The sequence below is a fragment of the Lagenorhynchus albirostris genome, chromosome 1 (assembly GCF_949774975.1).
Source record: "Lagenorhynchus albirostris chromosome 1, mLagAlb1.1, whole genome shotgun sequence".
NCBI lineage: Eukaryota > Metazoa > Chordata > Mammalia > Artiodactyla > Delphinidae > Lagenorhynchus > Lagenorhynchus albirostris.
In genome coordinates, this window is record NC_083095.1 from 135,361,208 (window position 1) to 135,382,949 (window position 21,742).

The 21,742-nt window shown below is 45.1% G+C and overlaps 1 protein-coding gene across 2 annotated transcripts in view; it reads left to right on the plus strand.

Annotated features, from left to right (window-relative positions):
• TBC1D2B (TBC1 domain family member 2B) overlaps nucleotides 1-21,742 on the plus strand; it is an 87,492-nt gene that overhangs the window by 37,814 nt on the left and 27,936 nt on the right. For both annotated transcript variants that reach the window (XM_060155118.1, XM_060155127.1), the window contains exons 4-6: nucleotides 14,822-14,985; nucleotides 17,796-18,028; nucleotides 18,734-19,129. In XM_060155118.1, coding sequence (XP_060011101.1) covers nucleotides 14,822-14,985; nucleotides 17,796-18,028; nucleotides 18,734-19,129 — 793 coding nt within the window. The remainder of the gene's footprint in view (nucleotides 1-14,821; nucleotides 14,986-17,795; nucleotides 18,029-18,733; nucleotides 19,130-21,742) is intronic.

Sequence of the window (21,742 nt, forward strand, 5' to 3'; positions counted from 1 at the left end):
GTCAGTTAGGCTCTGATAATACCCAGGTTAGGCTCTGGTTAATAGTTCAGGCCTTGTTAAGAACAGAGTACTCTGGAGTATTTAAAAATTATTCCTGGGCTTCCCTGGTGGCGCAGTGGTTGAGAATCCGCCTGCCGATGCAGGGGACATGGGTTCGTGCCCCGGTCCGGGAGGATCCCACGTGCCGCGGAGCGGCTGGGCCCAAGGGCCATGGCCGCTGAGCCTGCGTGTCCGGAGCCTGTGCTCCGCAATGGGAGAGGCCACAATGGTGAGAGGCCCGCGTACCGCAAAAAAAAAAAAAAAAATTATTCCTTTTCCCCTCTCCCTGCCAGAAGTCAGAGGGAATTTTTCTCTGGTATTCACTGTGGGAACCTGGTTGAGCTCCTGAAGGTAACTCTCACAATATTGTGGGGACCCCTATGACAGGCCCTCTGGAGTGTTTATATTCTTTTTTTTTTTTTTTTTTGCGGTACGCGGGCCCCTCACTGCCGTGGCCTCTCCTGTTGCGGAGCACAGGCTCCGGACGTGCAGGCTCAGTGGCCATGGCCCATGGGCCCAGTCGCTCCACGGCATGTGGGATCCTCCCAGACCGGAGCACGAACCTGCACCCCCTGCATCGGCAGGTGGACACCCAACCACTGCGCCACCAGGGAAGCCCACCTCTGGAGTTTTTAACTCGCAGTTGTCTGTACTGAGCCTCCAGCAAGTCATCAATTACGGTGAGTTTTCCTACCGTGGCACTGGTTCCTTAGGTGATCCTCTGCTCTAGGAAGCTGCGACTCCCCGTATTGGCCTGTCCTTCCAGTATTGGGGATAGCAGTTGGCCCTGTGTCCTCCCCTCTCTTATGGATCCAGGAAGTGGCTTGTTCCTTAGGTCACTGTTTCCCCATATTCTCACTCCCTGAGCTGCTGTGTTCCGGCCATTCCGTACCTTACTCCTCACCCAGGACCTTCACTCATGGTGTGTCCTTCTGCTCGGGGTGCCGCATGTCATCTGATTGAGTCCTTTGCCAGCCAGTGCCGAAGGTAAGGTGGGAGGGAGGAGGCAAGGTGGGGCTGTCTCCCTGGGTGCCTGCAACTGGAGCAGCACTACTTTCATTGATTTCAACCTGTTGGACTTCTCCTTAAAGAAAGGGTTCTATGCTCCTAAAAATGTTGGAAAGCCACCAAGAGCTTATCCCTTTCTTTTACAGGTTAAGAAGCTGAGACTTAAGAGAGGTAATGAAACCACAGAAATGCATCTTGGTGGGGGGCTCTGAGGAGCTCCGGTTCTTTATGTCTCAGCACAGGAAGAATACTGTGAGAGGCAAAGTGATAGATAAGAAGTGGTTTATTAGAATAGGACACTTGTGAGGTTTACAAGCGGGTGGGCAAGAGGGTGCCTCCCCAAGAACTTAGTGGGCTACAGTTTTATAATCAAAGGAAAAGAGGGGAGGGGGAAAAGACCACCTTCTTCCTCACTCTTTGAGTCTTCCATCGCTAACTCCTCCGACATGTTGGGAGGGGGAGTTTTTGACCCTATATGGCCCATCCATAGCACTGTCACGGTGCTATGGAAAAATTACTTCAGTATAATGAGGGTCTTTCACTTTGAAATGTCACCTTTCCCAAATTATTGTTTTTTATGTGTGCAGAGCATGTCCTAGGGGTCATTAACTTACTGACATCACAGGGCAGGATGTGGGTCTCATTCCACCATTGTTTTATTGTTTTGGGACATGTCTCATGCTTCTGTTGCATGGTTTTGTTGCTAAGCAAGCCTGCTTGGCTTCGTTGCTAGGGAGGTCTGCTTTCTTGAGTGATCATTAACTTACAGGGGTCTCCCATACTTTTTTCTTTACTTACGATCCCTTAGTGGAATTAACTATTTAATCACCTACTTTGTCCCTTTACTCAGTCCCTATCAGTAAAGTGACTTGCTCAAGACACATAGCAGGTGTATGGCAGATCTGAAAGGCACCTTGGGTGCCTCGATTGGAGCCAAGTGTTCCTTCCACCTCTCATTGTAAGAACATATTTGGGAAACTGTTGATTTGCCAGATTTTCATGCCTAACTAGCCTCATCTGCCCTCAAAGTTAGATAATGGAAAGGGGCAGAGACAGACCTGTAACACTGGCGGCTTTCTGATTATGGAGTGTGTCCAACCTAGGAAAGTGAGCACGTGTCACCTTTGCTTGTAACAACTGACTGCTCACTTTCAGGGTTAAAGGTCACTTGGAGTTATCTTCTGTCAGCTGTGCCTTCCCACTGTAGCCCAGTGATTAAGAGCCAGACAGCTGAGTTCAATTCCCAGATCTACAACTTAAAAGCTGGATAACTCAGGCAAATTACTTAAGTTTCATTTGTAAAATGGGGGTAATAATCACACATACTTCGGGAGATCAACATGATGATGACAACTTAAGCTGACCCTCACTAAGTACTAGATGAGGGCTAGTTGTTGCCATTTTTGGGGGAGACACAGCTCATGGCAAAGCCGTTCTCCACGGAGGTCCAGGGGGCCACTTCCTGTAGAAACCCTGATGTTTATTGATTGGCATATGGATCTTAGGTGTTTATGGTTTTTTTCTTTTTTTTACTTACGACGTGCTTAGCGAAGGTTTAAATAAGATGCTTTAGGTGCGTAGAGAGATTTTAATGACCACAGAAGTATTAAAGCAATATTTCTATATTATAAATTCGTGGCTCAAAAATTACATATATTTTATATAAATTTAAAATGGTGTTTTAATTAAAGTGTAGTCATGGATTAAGGGATAATTTTTTGTTTAAGTTTTTTAAAAAGTTTATTTAATTTATTTTATCTTTGGCTGCATTGGGTCTTCGTTGTTGCCCACGGGCTACTCTAGTTGCGGCGAGCGGGCTTCTCATTGCAGTGGCTTCTCTTGTTGCAGAGCATGGGCTCTAGGTGCGTGGGCTCAGTAGTTGTGGCACGTGTGGGCTCAGTAGTTGTGGCACACGGGCTCAGTAGTTGTGGCTCATGGGCTCTAGAGGGCAGGCTCCATAGTTGTGGTGCATGGGCTTAGCTGCTCCGTGGCACGTGGGATCTCCCTGGACCAGGCCTCAAACCCGTGTCCCCTGCATTGGCAGGCGGATTCTTAACCACTGCGCCTCCAGGGAAGCCCCTTGAGGGATAATTGGTTGCTTGTCTGCTGTGCTTTTATTGTGTTTATCAATACAGTTGAAACTCTCTTAACCAGCTTCCATTCCACCAGCTCCCCTATTTAACTGACATTCTAAATTCCTGCTATAGAGCTGTGGTCCGCAATGACCGCACGAGACTAATGGGCTACCGCAGGGCACCCTGTGCCTCTGCTCCCACCAGCCACCTGCAAACTTACCAATAGTTGGCTGGCTTTGTTCCTAACTAGTTGTACTTGTTCTTGTAATTACATAATTCAGTGAAATACTTAGTAAACCCATAACATATTAAAATGAAACGTTTTTTCTGTGAAAAGTAAGTTGAACGCTTGGGGGAAATTTCATAAAGGTGAGTCATTAAAACACTGCCAGGATGTGGGTGGCACAGTTGTGAAAGATAGGAAAAAAAAAATTGTTCAAAACCTGTAAAGATTCTATACTTAGATTGTTTCACAACTGTAAGTCCCCATTCTACTTTTTAAAAAGAAGCAAAACAAATTTGGAAAAGTTAGATGATGCCTTATGGGTGTGATTTATCCTAAAAAGATACCAGGGAACTGTGTTCAGTAACCTCAGCCTCCAGGAGAAGCCTTGGCCGGCCTACATCTGGAGGCTGGCACACCAGCGCACACTTACTTGTGCCTTTATTGGTACATGTGTTTGTTTTCAGTTACTGTTAAATGGTTTCCTGCTTTAACCAACGTTTTCATTAATCTACTAACAGTCCAGATCACTTCAGATCAAAGAATTCAGGTAAAAGCTCTCACGTGCAGTTCTGGCTGGTCCACGTGTGAGTGTGCATGCGTGGGGGTGGGAGTGGGAGTGTGTGCCCTGGAGGCCGTGCAGAGTTTGAACAAGATGGGTAGGCGTGGGAGGCGTGCTTAGGCTGCAGCAGTGCTGCGGGTTATGTGATGGCAATGAGCATTGCCCTGTGGTTCTGTGAGTCCATTGCCAGGTGCTCAGCCATGTCTGACATGTGGCCGGCAGCTCCCAGGGTCCAGCTCTACTTGTGCTCAGGAGTGGGGTCACGCCGTGGCTCGTGCTCTTTGTAGTCAGCCTGGGTTTTGGAATCACAGTCCTGCTACTCATTAGCTGTGTGATGTTGAGCCAGTAACTTAACTTCTCTGAGCTTTATATTCTCCATTAGTAAATTGGCGTGTGTGTGTGAATACCTTTCCCCAGTGGGTGGGTGTGTTAAGGTTAGATATAAGAACTGCCTAGCTCAGTGTCTAACTCATCGTAAGTGCTCAGGAAAAAGTGGTCACACGATCCAGTCCTGTTGGTATTGCTGCCACTGTTGTTACCCTGCCTCCGTTGAGCCAGTAAGTGAAGTGGATCTTTACTTTATTATCCATAAATAAAGTAGAGGGTGCCTTTCTGGAGGATGGGTGTGAAGACCAGGGTGACTGGGAAGGTGTGCTTGTCCTTCTGGGCTTGCCTCTGATAGGTCTTCTGCTAGCTGCTGACCTGCTCTGACCCTTTGTTTTTTGCTTCCCTCTTGACCCCTCAGGCCAGGTATAGTTACTTGTGTGCATGGCTGGTGTTCTCAGGAGACTGTTCTGGTTTTGCTGTCTAGGACCATGCCTGGTGGCTCATCCCCAGTTTGTAGCAGAGGGTGCGGCCCAGACCAAAGCAGGCAGATGGTTGGTGAATTTGGGGAAGTCGTTCATGCCCAGTAACTGTAACATGGTACTTATTTGTGGTTTCCCTTGTAAGGCACAGCTCTGTCTATACAAGACAGAATTTAGTCACCATGCTGCTGCCCCACGCTGATGTTTCAAAGCTAAGCCTCTTGGAGAGGGAAGCATGAAGGACGGTGACCGGCTTCCTGGCTGGCAGAGTTTCAGTGATTGCGGGAGTTGGCTGGGCTTCCTGCACCTTGCTGCATTAGCGCCCAGTCCTCTCCGACAGCTCCTTGGGGAGCAAGGGTCATGCTCAGCAGCTCTGTCCCAGCAGTCCTCTCCACCTCCACTGGCCGCACACTTCTGGGGGCCCACGAATCAGAAGGGCCACGGTTGCATGACACCGCTCCATGAAAATTGCTGCAGTGGTGAGAGGAGCGATGACTTTGGCTTATAACCCTGGCTGGGATGTGTGGTCATCCTAGTCAGCATGGGAAACAGGCTCAGAGAACTTGGGTGCCTTGTTCAGGGCCACCGAGGGAGAGAGTAGTTGGCCCACGTCTGCCATTGTATTTAGAGTTGGGGGCTGGGAAGGGAAAGCTGCCTGCACCCTGTACCGTCTGCCGGTCCTGGGCCCACCTATGGCAGGGGCCCTATACTCTCAGTGACCCGCATCAATTCTTGCCACTAGCTCAAGCCTTTCGGGAGGCGTCTCATTGCCTTAGGCCGCAGGCTACGCTGCTGAACGTGGCATTAGAGGGCCAGTGGGCTCATCTCCCCTATCTCAGGCCTGCTTGGCCTCTTTCGGTTCTTCAAACGCACTGTCTTCCCTACAGGCCCTGGTCAGGCTGACCTTTTGCTGGGAGGGCTCTCTCCTCCCGGTGACTCCCGGTCACCCTTCAGGGGAGCCTCGTTCCGCCCACCCCCCTGCTTTTCCTTCACAGCCCTTACTACCACTTGGAATGATTCTGTTTCTTTGCATTCTTGTCTGTGGTCCACCTCCCTGGGGGGGCTGGGGCCTCCATGGGGGGGCAGGGACGCTGTCTGTCCTGGCTGGGTGTGTCCCCAGCACCTCACATGGTACTTGGCACGTGGTGGGTGTCTGGAGCCTGCTTGAGGAAGGAATGATGAGCGAAGGGCTCAGTACCCTTCCCAGGGCAGAAGCACTCTGTTCCTGCTGCTTGGGGTTTGTCCTCACCCTGTGCACACGTGCGGGTGGCACTGTCCACACCCTCCTGCCAGGGGCTGCAGTTCCGTGGGTGTCTCTGCTATTTGGCCTCCTGGGAAGGGGTTTCCTTCTAATGAAGTGTTGTTCACCTTCTTGACTGGGAATCCACAGCAAATAATATACATTCATACATAAATGTATACTGTTTGTAAGCACACAAAACTGAAACAGAAATTTCATGCAATTTTAACGGATATATCTAGTAAAGCCGAGTACTAATTTCTCTTCCAATGTATTAAAAAAATTCCCATCATGACCCTCGAAATGGATTTCATGGCTCTTTAATTCTATCTCCTGGCCCGCTAATGGGTTGCCACCCATAGTTTGAGAAGCACTGCTTGGAAGGCTGCCTCTGGTTGTGTAGCCTGGCTCCGCGCCCCCCCCCCAGTCATCTTTGCATCTTCCTCTTCCCCCTCCTCTGTGGCCTGAGTGCTCCATTGGATAAGAGGTAGTCCCTCCCTGCCTTTGAGGTACTTAGAGTCCTCAGGGGAGACAGACAGGCAGGTAAGGAGTCCTGTCATAAGGCACTGTAGGGTGCAGTTGAGGGCTGAACCCAGCATGTCATGCCTCCCCGGGTGCACTGAGGGGGTGGTCGGGGAGAAGGTTGGGGGGGGCAGGCTGTGCCGTGGAGGATGAAGTGGGAGCTGCCAAAGGGAAAGGTAAGTACAGAGACTCACCTATGCAAAGGTGTGGAAGTCAGAACAGGGTTTCATGAGTTCACAGATTCATGTTGCTGGGAGCTTAGGGTGCTGGGTGGAGGTGATGATCAAACAGTTGCTGAAGAGGCCGGGAGGCCCAGGGTGAAGGGATGGGGTAGTGTCTGTCCTTTGGGCAATAGGAAGCCGGTAGAGCTGTACCTGCCTGGAAATTCTATGATGAGATTAGTTTTACTTTGATTCTTTTTTTTCTTTAGAGGCGGTGCACATTTTATTAGATGTGTGTTCTTTAGAATAGGTGGACTCATTATCCACATTAAATGTATAGGATATTTTGGAAAGGGCCTTTCTTTCTTTTTTTTTAAAAAAATATTTATTTATTTATTAAGGCTGCCCGGGTCTTAGTTGTGGCACACGGGATCTTCGTTGTGGCATGAGGGATCTTTAGTTGCAGCATGAGGACTTCTTAGTTGTGGCATGCATGTGGGATCTAGTTCCCCAACCAGGGATCGAACCTGAGCCCCCTGCATTGGGAGTACAGAATCTTACCCACTGGACCACCAGGGAAGTCCCTGGAAAGGGCCTTTCTGATGACACTTCTTTCTCATTATGTCAACAATAAATATATTTTAACTTTAGATATAATGCTCCAAACTTGAATGCCTGTTGAAATACGGACTGTAACAAAAAGTAGTCTTGCAAAGCCCATGGTTTGAAGGGCAGTAGCTTATTGGTGAGTGGTTGTGTTCATTTGCTCTGGCTGCTGTAACAAATTACCATAAACTTGGTGGGTTAAAACAACATAAATTCATTCTTTTAGAGTTCTGGAGGCCAGAAGTCCAAATCAGTCTCACTGGGCTCAAGTCAAGGTGTCAGCTGGGCTGGTTCCTTCTGGAGGCTCCAGATGGGAATGCGTCCCTGGCCTCTTCCAGCTCCTGGTGGCTGCCAGCATTCCTCGGCCCATGGCCGCATCACTCTAATCTGCCTCCCCAGTCACGTCACTTGCTCCCCTTACAGAGATATCTTCCTCTGCCTCTCTCTTATAAGGACACTCGTGATGACATTTAGGGCCCTCTCAGATCATGCAGGGTCATCTCCCCATCTCAAGATCTTAATATAATCACATCTGCAAGTCCCTTTTGGTTATTTCTCCTTTTTTCAATCATTTCAAATAACATTGTCCTGGTATCCCTGACATACGTCTCCATGTCCTTGTGAGAATCTATCTGAAGAATTGATGTGTGCGAGAGGAGATACTGCATCGTCTTTATTAGGATAGCTATTGCCAATCAGAGCCCCCCCGCCCCCACTTTTTGTTTCTCTTGACAGGGCTTGTAGTTAGGAGGGATGGAGCTGATTGGCTGCCCTGGAGGTAGCCTGCTCTCCTTCTGCCCCTGTCTTCCTGACACGTACAAGGTAGTAGCAGAGGCCAAAACTTGGCTGGGCAGCGTGTTTGTAGAGCTGTGAGCTCTTGAAGGATTTAATGGGGCATTTTCCAGCCATTCTGTCAACTTGTAAAACTCTAGCTGATTATCAGAGTTGAAATGAATGTTGAAAAAATTATTACTGTTTTAGGTGGACATTTTAAACTGTATGTAGAGAAATTGAACTGAAATATGTAAACCTAGAAACAGGTTTTCTTATTAATTATATAGATTGCTGGTATTTGGTTTGTTTGTTTTTAAATTTTCATCGGAGTATTTACAATGAAATAGGATTTACAATGTGGTTGCTGGTGTTTGTTTTTGAAAGTTCAGCCTGAACACTGCAGCTGTCAAGGTGACATTTGGCTGCCTGGTGGTCTCCTGCTTCTCACTTCAGATCAGAGTAGCTGAGTGTTTATTGAACAAAACAGCAGGCACCTAGCACCGTGCCTGGAAGGACACAGAAGTTGCTCTCAAAGGTTTGTCAGATGACATTGGGTTCTTTAAAGGGCAAGCACTGTATGAGAACGGCCTCGAGCATCAGCCAGCAGAACCCCATTTAAACTGGCAGTGAATTCTAATTAGTGCACAGGCAGGACACCTGGTCAGTGCAGAGGCCTCTGCTGACCGCAGCGGATAGGACGAGTGGTTTGAGAAGCATATGCTTTACTGACCCCCATGTTGCACAGTCACAGAATTCGGTTTTACCACTAAGATCTAAAGCAGGGATTGGCTCTATAGTGTTTCAGCTTAAAGAGGTTTTCGCTTTGAGCCAGATCTGGTTTCTTCATCACCTACGGCTTGGCAGGTGGTACCTCCCGCAACCGAGGCTCAGTCCCTCAGCCACAGGTGAGAGCATGGCATTTGTGCAGGTGGACCTCGTGACAAGGCAGGGATGCCAAGACCATGTTGGAGAGAAGGAGGGCGTGTGGAAGTTCTGAGTCATTTAAGTTGCTCTTCTCTCTCCCCAGGCATGTTCTGTTCTTCCCTGTTCTCTCATTCCTCCCTCTTGTATCTACCATTTAAGGACCAGGGCTGAGTAGCACAGTTTGAAGGCTCCGGCAAAAGGCAAGGAGAATTTAACTTCTCAAATCGATGGTGGTGGTAGTAACATGCCACATGTGAGTGAAGGCTGCTGTGAGACCCTGGCCATAAGTGGGGCAACTGAAATTTTGTAGTGTAGTGGGTCCAGTGTACCCAGCTAATTGTATCAAAGAAATGAGCAAAAGTATATGGAGCATTTGTGAAAGTTTCTTTTTCTCCTGAGCAACTATTTTGAAATAGCTTTCTCCACAATTCGGTAATTTTTATAAAATCAGCCTTTACTTCAACTTTGCTCATTGGGTTATAGTGGGGATTTTACTAGCGTTCCTCTATGCAGTTCTCTGGGAAGATGTGTAGCACGGTTGCCAGGCACTAGGAGAGACTTAGGAAATAAACGGTACATGTAACAAGCTCTACATTGTTTGTTTGCCAGTTCACTCTTGGTCCCAGTAAATAAACCATAAGAAAACTTTTAGCAGGTGTAAACATATAAGCAGGTATAATTGCCAGGTTCCTGGTGACTCCTTGTTAAAACAGAGTGATGCGAACATAAATGTTTTAGGTAATTTCTCTGCATTCTTCTAAATTCTTAACGCACTTTAATGAAATTCAAATAAAGCGAAAAAAATCATGCTTTCAAAAACATAAAACACTGAAAATGACTATTTTACATGAGAATGTCATCTGATTCACACTAGAGATGAAGCTACCTTTTCATCCCCTACCTTTAATCTACCTCAGGAAACTCCAAATGATGCACATTTCTTCCTCTTCTGTATTTGTTTTTCTTTATTTTTAAATATTTCCTTGTTTGTTTGGTTGTGCTGGGTCTTAGTTGCAGCATGTGGGCTCCTTAGTTGCGGCTCATGGGCTCCTTAGTTGCAGCACGTGGGCTCCTTAGTTGCGGCTCATGGGCTCCTTAGTTGTGGCATGCATGCAGGATCTAGTTCTCTGACCAGGGATTGAACCCGGGCTCCCTGCATTGGGAGCGTGGAGTCTTATCCACTGCACCATCAGGGAAGTCCCTGTTTCTTTATTTTAATAACCTTACTGAAGTATAATTTATCTATGTTAGGTGTACAGGCTGATGGAGTTTAGAGATTATACATATTCATGTAAACACCTCCATAATCAAGATATAGAGCATTTCCACCACCTGCAAGTTTCCCTCATGCCCCTTTGCATGAAATTTTTAAGAATTTCATATACATGGAATCATACTGTATTTGTATGTCTTCTTTCATTTAGCATCATCTTTTTGAGACTCATTTATTTTGTGGAGTGTTTTCACATCTCATTCCTTCTTTATTCCTTAATAGTATGCAGTAAGTATGGATATGTCACAGTTTGGTTTTCCATTCACCAGTTGACAGATCTTTGGTTGATATCCAGTTCATGGCTGTTATGAATAATGCTTGCTCTGAGTATTCACATCCAAGTCCTACATGTAGACATGTTTTCATTTCTTTTGGGTAAATATGTGGGATTGGGATTGCTGAGCTGTTTAGTTAAGTGTATATTCAACTTGATAACATACTGCCCTACTGTCCTCCAGGTGGCTGCCCCATTCTGTGTTCCCATTAGCAGTACCTGACTGTTGCAGTTGCTCCACATCCTTCCTGACACTTGGTACACTTGGACACTTGCTGGTGTTTTTAACTTTAGCCATTGTGGTGGGTGTGGTTCATTTTGATTTTAAGTTGCAGTTCCCTGATAATTAATAACGTTGAGTATCTTTTCATGTACTTGTTGGCCATCTGTATATCTTTGGAGAAATGACTATTCAAGTCCTTCACCCACTTTTAAATTGAATTGTTTATTCTCTTATTATTGAGTTGTAAGAGTTCTTTATATTTTCTGAATACAAGCCTTTTGTCAGATATAGGTTTTGCAAATATTTTTCCAAGAAGAACTTTTAAATCTTGATAAAGTTCTTTTATCATTTTAATCTGTTACAGATTGTGCTTTTTGTGTTCTGTGTAGGAAATCTTTGCTTAACCCAACGTCACAAATATTTTCTTCCCTGTTTTCTTCCAGAAGCTTAATTGTTTTAATTCTTACTCATTTATATTTTTTAAGTTAATTTTTATGTATTATGTGAAGTAAGGGTTGAAGTTCATTTTTTCCCATACAGATAACCAGATGTAGTATCACTTTTTGAAAAGACTATCTTTTCCCCATTGAATTTCTTGGTACCCTTGTTGAACATCAGTTGACATTATTACATGCTTAACATTACCCCATGGCTTGTTGATTCTTCCTTCGTCTTTCTTCTCTCTGTTTTATTTTGGATAGTTTCTGTTGCACTGTCATCAAGTTCACCAATCTTTCCTTCTGCAATATCTCATCTGCTATTAATCCCATCTAGTGTATTTTCATCATAGACATTGTAGTTTTATCCCTAGGTTTTTTTTTTTATTATTTATTTATTTTTTTGCGATACACGGGCCTCTCACTGCTGTGGCCTCTCCTGTTGCGGAGCACAGTCTCCGGATGCGCAGGCTCAGCGGCCATGGCTCACGGGCCCAGCCGCTCCGCGGCATGTGGGATCTTCCCGGACCGGGGCACGAACCCGTGTCCCCTGTATTGGCAGGTGGACTCTCAACCACTGTGCCACCAGGGAAGCCCCCTAGGTTATTTTTAATTGAAGTATAGTTGATTTACAATGTTATGTTAGTTTCAGGTATACAGCAGAGTGATTCAGTTATATATTCTTTTTCGGATTCTTTTCTATTATAGGTTATTACAAGATATTGAATATAGTTCCCTGTGCTATACAGTAGGTCCTCGTTGTTAATTTTATAATAGTAGTGTGTATATGTTAATTCCAGACTCCTAATTTAGCCCTCCCCATCCCCTTCCCCCTTTGTAACCATAAATTTGCTTACCATAAGTTTGCTTTCTATGTCTGTGAGTCTGTTTCTATTTCATAGGTAAGTTCATTTGTGTCAGTTTCTTCAATTCCACATATAAATGATATCATATGATATTTGTCTTTCTCTGCCTGACTTACTTCAGTTAGTATGATAATCTCTAGGTCCAAACATGTTGCTGCAAATGGCAGTGTTTCATTCTTTTTTATGGCTGAGTAATATTCCATTGTATATATGTACCACCTCTTCTTTAACCATTCATCTGTCGACAGGCATTTAGGTTGCTTCCATGTCTTGGCTATTGTAAATAGTGCTGCAGTGAACATTGAGGTGCATGTATCTTTTCAAATTAGAGTTTTCGTCTTTTCTGGATATATGCCCAGGAAGGGGATTGCTGGATCATATGGTAACTCTATTTTTAGTCTTTGAAGGAACCTGCATACTGTTCCCCAATTTACATTCCCATCAGCAATGCAAGAGGGTTCCCTTTTCTCCACACCCTCTCCAGCATTTATTGTTTGTAGACTTTTTGTCAATGGCCATTCTGACTGGTGTGAGGTGATACCTCATTGTAGTTTTGATTTGCCTTGCTCTAATAATTAGCAATATTGAGCATCTTTTCACATGCCTGTTGGCCATCTGTATGTCTTCTTTGGAGAAATGTCTTATTTAGGTCTTCTGCCCATTCTTTTGCTTGTGTTGGGGTTTTTTTGTTTTTAAATATTGAGCTGTGTAAACTGTTTGTATATTTTGGAAATTAATCTTTTGTTGGTTGTGTCGTTTGCAAATATTTTCTCCCATTCTGTAAGTTGTCTTTTCATTTTGTTTCTGGTTTCCTTTGCTTTAATTAGGTTCCATTTGTTTATTTTTGCTTTTGTTTCCATTACTCTAGGAGATGGATCTAAAAAAATATTGCGTGATTTATGTCAAAGAATGTTCTGCCTGTGTTTTCCTCTATCTCTAGAAGTTTTGATTGGGATCTTTGTCTCACATCTTCCATATCTCTATTTAACATGTTCAGTCTTTCTTCTAGCTTCTCAAACGTGGGGAAACAGTTACAGTAACTTTTAAAACCCTTGTCTACTAATTTTATTATTTGTCATTTCTGAGTCTGTTTCTGTTTAGTGATTTTTCTCCTTAGAATGAGTTGTATTTTCTTACTTCTTTGCATGCCTGATAATTTTTATTGCATGCCCGATATTATGAGTTTTACCTTTCTGGGTGCTAGATTTTTGTGTGTGTTCGTGTACATATATTCTTAAGCTTTGCTCTGGAATGTAGTTTAATTACTCAGAAACAGTTTGATACTTTTGAAGTTCACTTTTAAGCTTTTTTAGGTAGTATGAGAGCAGGCTTTAGTCTAGGGATAATGTCAGTAACCTTTTTCCAAGTACCAGTCTACCATACTCCATGACGTGTGAGGTTTTCCACTCTGGCCGGTGGGACTAGCCACGATTGTGTGAGCAGAGGGATGGTTCTTTCCCCATTCTTGGATAGCTTTCTTACACACAAGCCTGATAGTACTCATCTGGAGACTTGGGAACCCTCTGATGTTTCTGCAGCCCTCCATACAGCTCTCTTCTCTCCAGTACTGTGCGCTGTGAACTCCACCTGCCTTGGGATTCCCAGCTGTCTTATCAGTTCATGGGAGAGCTCCACCTGGGTTCCCCCTGCCTGCACCGTGGCCTGGAAAGTGTCTAGGCAGTAAGCTTGGGCAGGGGTGGGCCTTACCTCGTTTGTTTTCCACCTCTCAGGGATCACTGCCCAGTGTAGCCTGATGTCCAATATCTGAAAGTCATTGTTTCCTGTATTTTGTTCAGTTTTTCAGTTGTTTCAGATGGCTGTAAATCCAGTCCCTCCTAGTCCATCTTCATTGGAAGTAGAAATCCCAGCCTAGTTTTTAAAAGTTTTAATGAAATAATTTTAGCACACTGGCAAGTGTAAAGTATAGTAAATTGATTACCTGGGTAACCGCTGCTAAGGTATATACTTTTGTCAAATTTCTGCTGCGCTTTTTAAAACACAAAGTAAAACATTACAGATATGGTTCAAATCCTTTCTTGTCTCCATGATCCCATTCTTTTCTTGCCCTTCACAGGAGTAACCATGTTCTGTATTTGATAATTATCATTCTTGTGTGGATTTTTAAGTTTTACTACATATGTGTGTATCTATAAATGATATCTATTAATAGTATTATCGTGAAGATTTAAACAAATATCATGTTGTACATATCATTCTTCAATTTTCTTTCTTTTCTTATTCAGCATTGAAAAAATATTTGTCCATATGATCCACGTAGCTTTAGATAGAATGTACATTCCACAAGGACAGGAATATTTGTTCGCTAGCATATCCCAAACATTGAGAACAGTGCCTGGCACATTGTAGGCACTTAATTAATATTTGTTGAATGAATGAATTCACTTTAAGTGATGTATAGTATTTGATCGTACGAATATGCTACAGTTTACTTATCTGTTCTCTTGTCAATAGATGTTTAGGTTGTTGGGGTTTTTTGCTAATATGACTAGTGCTGCAGTGGATGTTCTTGTTTGTGTCTCCTTGTGCACATGTTGAAGAATCTAAGAAATGCTGGGTCGCTGGGTCTTAGGGCAAAAACTTCTTCAACTTATCTGTATGTTGCTGAATTGTTCTCCATGGCAATAGTTCCAATTTATACTCCCACCAGCAGTGTAAGAGAATTCTCATTTCTCCATATCCTCACCAACATTTGCTATTATCAGATTTTAGTTTTTGCCAAGCGTATGTATGTGACATTATGTTTTGCTTTACCATTTAAAAAAAAAAACATTTCATTTTTCCCAATAGAAATTCAATGTCTTCTTTTCGTCCTGGGAGAGGGCATAATGACAGTCGGAGGAGTGTGTTTTACACCAATGAAGAGTGGGAGCTTTTAGAGCCAAGCCCTAAGGACCTGGAGGAGTCCATGGTGCAGGAAGAAAGGAAGAAGCAGATCCCTGAAGGAAACAAAGGTATGGATGTGGTTCCTGCTGTCTTTCATTCTCTCCGCTGCCATCTGTTAACCACTGGTGATGTGGGAGACCCTTTGGTAGCAGGTATCACTGGGAGCATGAGACCCAACGGGAGTTGTGTTCTCTTTGTGGGAAATAAAACCTAAAGGCTTGAAAATGAGATGTCACAAGAAATAAATAACTGTCCAATCCTGTGGTTCTGCAACTTTTTCAGGAGATAGAAGATCTGGAAGTCATGGTGCTCTTTACAGAAATACTGATTTAAAAAAAACTAAAAGTTTTTATTTATAGAAATTTGTTAGTGCACACACAAGTAGAAGCTGTAGTGTCACATTCCACAGTTTTGAACTTATGGCCTCTCTTTTTTTCTCTGTATCTCCTCTGAGCTCCTGCCCCTCCTGGCACCCACCACCAGCTGGGTTATTTTAAAGGAAGTTCTAGATATTAATCCTTTGCATCTGTAAACATTTTAGTATGTACCTCCAAGAGATGACTCTTCAAAAGAACCACAGCTTCATCGTTATACCTAAACACTTACAGTAAATCCTTCTTGTCTACTTCCCCAGTTGTTCCATAAATGTCTGCTTGCAGTTGGCATGAGCAAATGAGGGGCTAACAGGCCCCCAAGTGTGTTTAGTTGTGTGTCTTCTTGGGTCTCTTTCAGTCTGAACCGCTCTCTGTTTGTTTTCTGTCTTCCGTTTCCCTTGCCACGCCTGTTGAAGAAACAGGGTCTACCTGTCAAGGAATTGCCCACATTCTGGATTTTGTTAATTCTATTTTTGCGGGGTCACAGAATATGCTTCTCCATCCCTGTATTTCCTATACACCTGTCGCTAGAGTAGAGGCCTGCCCATATTCAGGGTTGACTTTTAATTATGACCAGAATATTTTGGGGTGGGCTGGGGGCTAGGGATGCTGTGTATTTCTTGTTGCATCACATCTGGAACCACATCGTATCTGGTTTTCCCTCTTTTTGTGATATTAAGGTCAATCAGGATTTAGGGTGTCAGCCTGACCCGTTCATACATCTCTCCATTGGCATTTTGCCTGATGCGTTAAGCAGCCCTTCGTGATCCTACATCCATTGATCCATTGAGGGACCATGGACGTTTTAAATGTAAAATAACAATAAATAATTTTGAAATTCTGCCTTATGCTTCATTCTGGCACGAGCTGGCAGGATGAGGAGGCAGGATTTTAGGAAGTCTTTACTGAGAGCACATATTTACTGAAGGTAATACGTTTTTCTGTTCCCTGGGAAAGGACCACATGACTTGCTTTGGTGGGGAGTTTACTTGTGATCCCCAGGATGGTAGCATGGAACCCTAAGGTCCGGTGTGACGTGGTGAAGATGTGGGTCACGTGCCTCGTGACCCAGCATATGGCACAGCCAGCGGGGCACCCAGGAGAGGGGCTCATTGTCAACTGGGAAGGCCTTCTGAGGAACAGGGATTTGTGTTGGGGATTTGGATTGTTGAAGGTAAACATTGTTGGCTCTGACTTCCCCATAAGACTCTAAGAATGAAATGGAAGGGTGAATGGTAGCAAGATTGGGAAGGAAGAATCAGTAAGGCTCAGTGACTCGGGTGGGGCAAGAAACTCCCAGCACCCCTGGACAGCAGCTTCTTGTCTGGGAGCAGCTTCTCAGCCTCTGCCCAGCCCCAGATCCCTTTGAGAGGGAGCCTGTGTGGAAGACACGGAGGGACAAGGATGTCTCTGGATTTTTATCTTGATGATTCATGGATATTTCCTGTAATGGCTCCAAGAATCAGCCTGCCAGCTTCTTGTCCATGTCATTCATGGGAAGTAAGCTAATCTTCATACACACAGAAAAGTCCCCCAATCAGAAATGTGTAGCTCAATGGATTTTCACAAAGTGAGCATATCCATGTAGCCAGAGCACTTACTTGAAGAAACAGGACAGTACCAGGAGTCACAGCCTCTATCCCCAAACCCCTTCCAGTCACTACATCACCTCCCATCCCTGCCCCCGAAACCACTGTCCTGACTCCTAACATCATAGATTTGTTTTGCCTGTTTTCTAAAGTTATATAAATGGAATCTATATGGTATGTACTCTCCTCTTTATATTTTTAATATATATTTGAATCCATTTAGTCTAAAATTTATTTGCATCCCTCAATATTTTTAAATACTCATTTTTAAGGAAGAGAATAAAATGTGTTTACAATTAAGACAACATAAACTTGGTGTTTTTTTGGTTTGTTTTTTTAGTAAGGACAGATTAGCTAAAAATAAGCAGCTGGGGATCCCTAGTGTATCTCTTAAGGCCTGCCCTCTAACTTTGTAGATGCAGGCCCTGTCCTTACTAAGGTGCCCGGCGGAAGGGGCACCTTGTGTTCAGGTTGCTGTAGGAACTTGGAGCAACCATGTTCTTCCCTGGTCTGTGTCTCTGTTTTCTTTGGTCCTCAAAGTAACTGAAATAAGAAAATAGTGATATGAACACATGGCTTAGAACTGATCTTTTGGAAAATAACATTACAAAAGAATCTTGAGAGCGTTTAGTATAGTTTTGTCATAAATTCCTCATTAGTACTAATGTATAGTCTGACTTTTTTTCATCTGTCTTAATGCAAAAATTGAGCAAATAGAGAAAGTTTTCTTTAAAAGTGATCACATGAAAGATCATCTTTGATTTTCAGCTTGGTTATTGTCGAGAATGAGGTAGGAGCAGAGAGTGACGCACGCAGAACTCCTTAGAGGACGATGGATGGAATGTTAATGTATTTTACTGGAATTTCCGAAAGGAAAATTTGACCTGAACTTAAACAAGTTTTGTTTTTATGTAGGAGTAACTGGCTCAGGATTTCCCTTTGATTTTGGACGTATTCCCTACAAAGGAAAACGCCCTTTGAAAGACATGATTGGATCGTATAAAAATCGCCACAGTAGTGGGGACCCTTCAGCCGAGGGGCCGTCGGGCAGTGGTAGCACCAGCAAGTTGGCCTCCGAGATGCAGCTGCAGGTCCAGAACCAGCAGGAAGAGCTGGAAAGGTTAAGGAAAGACTTATCCAGTCAGAAGGTAATTCTTCTTCCTCACATTTCTATCTCATCTCACATCAGCAGGCCAGGGACCAGAGGAGCAAAACCCGGCTTTCACGTTTCTCTGACTCCATTATTTCCCAGACGGTGCTTTTCCCCTAAGAGTTGTATGTTGCCACGGCCACTGACCTAGGCACTGCTGTTCTGCTTGGTCATTTTTTCATAGACATTTGAAGTTCCGACGAGAGTGAAGACCCCTCAGAGTGGGTCGGGGAGGGTGTTGTTTGCACCTTGCCCACGCCTGCCCTGACGTCAAATCTCTCTGAGCATAGCTTCAGCCCAAGGCCCATGAACAGTTGTTAAATGAGTTTCCACATCCTGTTAAAACAGCAGCTTCCTTTTGAGCTGATCACACCTAATTATACTTAATTCCTCAGCAGGTCAGTGAATTTAGACCTCAGATTTTTTAATACGGATGAACGTTTACTGGGAGCCATTGCTAATTGCAGTCTGCCTGTCCACTATTTCCTGTTTCCTATTATTGTTCTCTACAGACAGCCTTTATGGAATAAATATTTTTCCTTCTCTATTTTTGAGATCCTTCGAGAGGAAGTTGGTTATTAAAATATTTCCAGTAAAGTTTCTGCATTTGCTCAAATACCAATGGTTGCTCCGTGCAGAGTTGCCATGATTTCTGCTTTTTCTCCCGCCCCTGCTCCCCACTCCATCCTCCCCTGGCTCCCAGGAGCTCGTGCGGCTCCTGCAGCAGACGGTGCGGTCCTCCCAGTACGACAAGTACTTCACGAGCAGCCGCCTCTGTGAGGGGGTCCCGCAGGACACGCTGGGGCTTCTGCACCAGAAGGACGACCAGATTCTGGGCCTCACTAGCCAGCTGGAGAGGTTCAACCAGGAGAAAGAGAGTCTTCAGCAGGAAGTAAGGACGCTGAAGAACAAGGTGGGCGAGCTCAGTGAGCAGCTGGGGATGCTGATGGAGACCATCCAGGCCAAGGACGAGGTCATCATGAAGCTCTCCCGGCAGCTCAGCGAGTGCGAGGGCAGCGCATCCTCTCCCACCTCCGTGCCCAGCTCTCCTGTGGCCCTCCCCACAGCCAGGGACCAGCTGGAACTGGACCGACTGAAAGTAAGAGCAGGGCGTGGGCCCCTGTTATTGGGACAAGAAATCCAAAACCCACTAACAGCCTGTCTGTTGATGTCACTCTAGAGCTGCTAGCCTCCGTGAGCTAATTTGGCATGACAGCAGAGCAGCTGTGCCTTTTTTTAAAAAAACAAGTGTCACAGGACTTCCAGTCAGATAATTACTAGGTTTCTAAGAAGCTTCCTTGGAAAATGAAAGTCTCAGCCCGTCAGTGTCGCCATAGCTCAGAACAGTTTCAGATCTTTCCCCTCCCTTGCTTTCAGGCAGCTGAAACTTCTCTTTCTGTTTATACACCCTTAGAACTTCATTATTCCATGTAACCTACAGAGGCTGTTTCTCGCCCCCTCTGTGTGTGGATGCACACACCATCATTTGCATAGCCCGCCTCAGGACATAATGGAGGCCAGGTGAGGGAACACTGTTCCCAACAGCTAGTGTGGGGCCAGGTGGGAAAGCAGACCCTGGCTCCCAAGCACGCCGGGGAAGAGGGCCTGCCCAGAGTCAGTGCCCCCCATGCCTAAGGCAGGAGGGTCCTGACACTCAGAAGGGAGGGCAGAGCTCTCTTCCCAGTGTCCCAGTGGCCCTGGGGATGGGAGGCTGGTTCCTAAATGGAGGTGACTGTCCCCATCATACCTGGGGTGGTGGCCAGCTGATGAGGTAGGAAGAGCGTTACTGGGGGCATGGGCAGTCTGACTCTGTGCCCGCGGAGAAGCGTGCTGGTCCCGAGGGGAGAGCTGAATGGCCTTGGGCCACTGTCAGTCAGGCCACAGCGAGGGTCCCAAAAGTTTTGCTGCCACCAGTTCTCAATTTGGAGAAGTTTCAGGTGGAGAAGTGTCTCCTAGGACATGAGGCATTGGGTGTAGCCCAGACCCCAGCTGACCCCACATAGTTCTGCAGCTGTCGGTCCCACCTGGCCACAAAGTCTTCCTCACCTGGCTACCCACTTTTTGCAAATAATGTGGCACCGAGGATGTTTTGCCCCCCAAATGCAGCTTATCCTTGAAGGGCAAAGGTTTGCCACTTTTGAGGTTGTTACTGAGCCTGCTTCCTGACTAGTAGTACCTGTCACGCAGTGTCAGTAGATTGCATGCCTGATGGACATGCCTGAGCCTTAAAGATAATTCCAAAATGGAAATTAAAACACTGGAGTAATGGCAGCTTTGTCGGAATATGTATGTGGTCTCCCATGGTGACAACTTCTCAGTGACAGCACCCAGTAGATACATGAGGCCAGAAGGATTTATTGGTGAGAAGGACCAAAAGGGCAAAAACACCACCAAAACCCTCAATCTCATTACTTTATAATTATATCTACTACAAAAATAGCCGTGTTTAAAAAAAAAAGGTCCTGGTTAGTGTTGCCTGTAAAAGTTGGTTTTGTTTATATATGCAACCTAGAGTGTACTGACCCTAAATATACATCCCATCAGTGATACACGTTTTAAGACCACTTATTTAAGGTCAACTGAATTTTATATTTTGCGAGCACGTCTGTCTTTATAGTGTTTGGAGAATGACACCAGGGCGTTCGGTTTCCAGGTCCCAGTGCTCGGCAGTGGGGGACACGCGTGGGGAGCATGTTTTCCCGGGGGGCCGAGCCAGGGTGTGGAGGGGAGTGTGTGGCTCTGTTGTTGTGGCTCCACACAGCTCCTTTTGGAGACGACTGACGGAGCTGGTCACAGCTAGACTTCTCGACCTTTTCTGTTTGCGGGGTAGCGGGTGACATTTTTTTTTCCCTCCAACATTTCTCAGCTTAATTTATAAAGCCTGTGGCTCCAGCATTCCACAAGAGTGAGGCTAAGTGGTGGCATAGCTTACGGAGAGGCAGAAGGGTTGTCAGGGGACTTCCCTGTGACCTGTTCCTCTGAGTGAGTCCTGCCCGGCTTGTGACCTCATGTTTATGACATTGCTCTGCCTGGGCCGCATATTGCCAGGGCATCCCCTGTGCCATGCAGGAGACAGTCACATTCGTGCCTCCTCTGCGGTGGCACTGGGAGAATTGGAGCGAAGAATCTCATTGGCCTTCACTTTTAGATACCGCATGGTTTCTATATTGATTTCTTCGTTTGACCCCAAACTTAAAATGTCTAGGTGGGGAAAAAAAAATTGTGTGTGTGTTTTGGTGGGGGGAAGGTAGGTATCTTTTTTGTTGTTGTTACTGTTACTATTCAGTGTCTTGCTTTATAGTCAGCGTATGTGCCTGTAAAGATTTCTGCTTTTTAGAAACATTTCTGTTTTGGTCTCCTATGTGGTCACTTTCTGTTCCTGTAGTATTTTGAGGCAGGAGCACGTATTGGTCTTAGGATTTTACCACCCTAGTGATTTAAATATTTTCCCCACACTTCCTTCCAGGCCTTTTCCATGTTTACATAATTCTTCCATTTCCTGGAGTAGGTAGACTTTTGTTTCATGCAGCCTTAGAACCCAGGTACTTTCTGTATTGCTATCGTTAATGATTCCAGATTGTCCATCTTTTGACTCTGTCATCATTTACTTAATCAGCCTCTGTCTTCTTTCCTGTGATTTGTTATTTCATGAATATCTTCATGCGTGCAGCTTTTCCTTCTTGGGACTTCTTGGGACTTTTCCTTCTTGGGA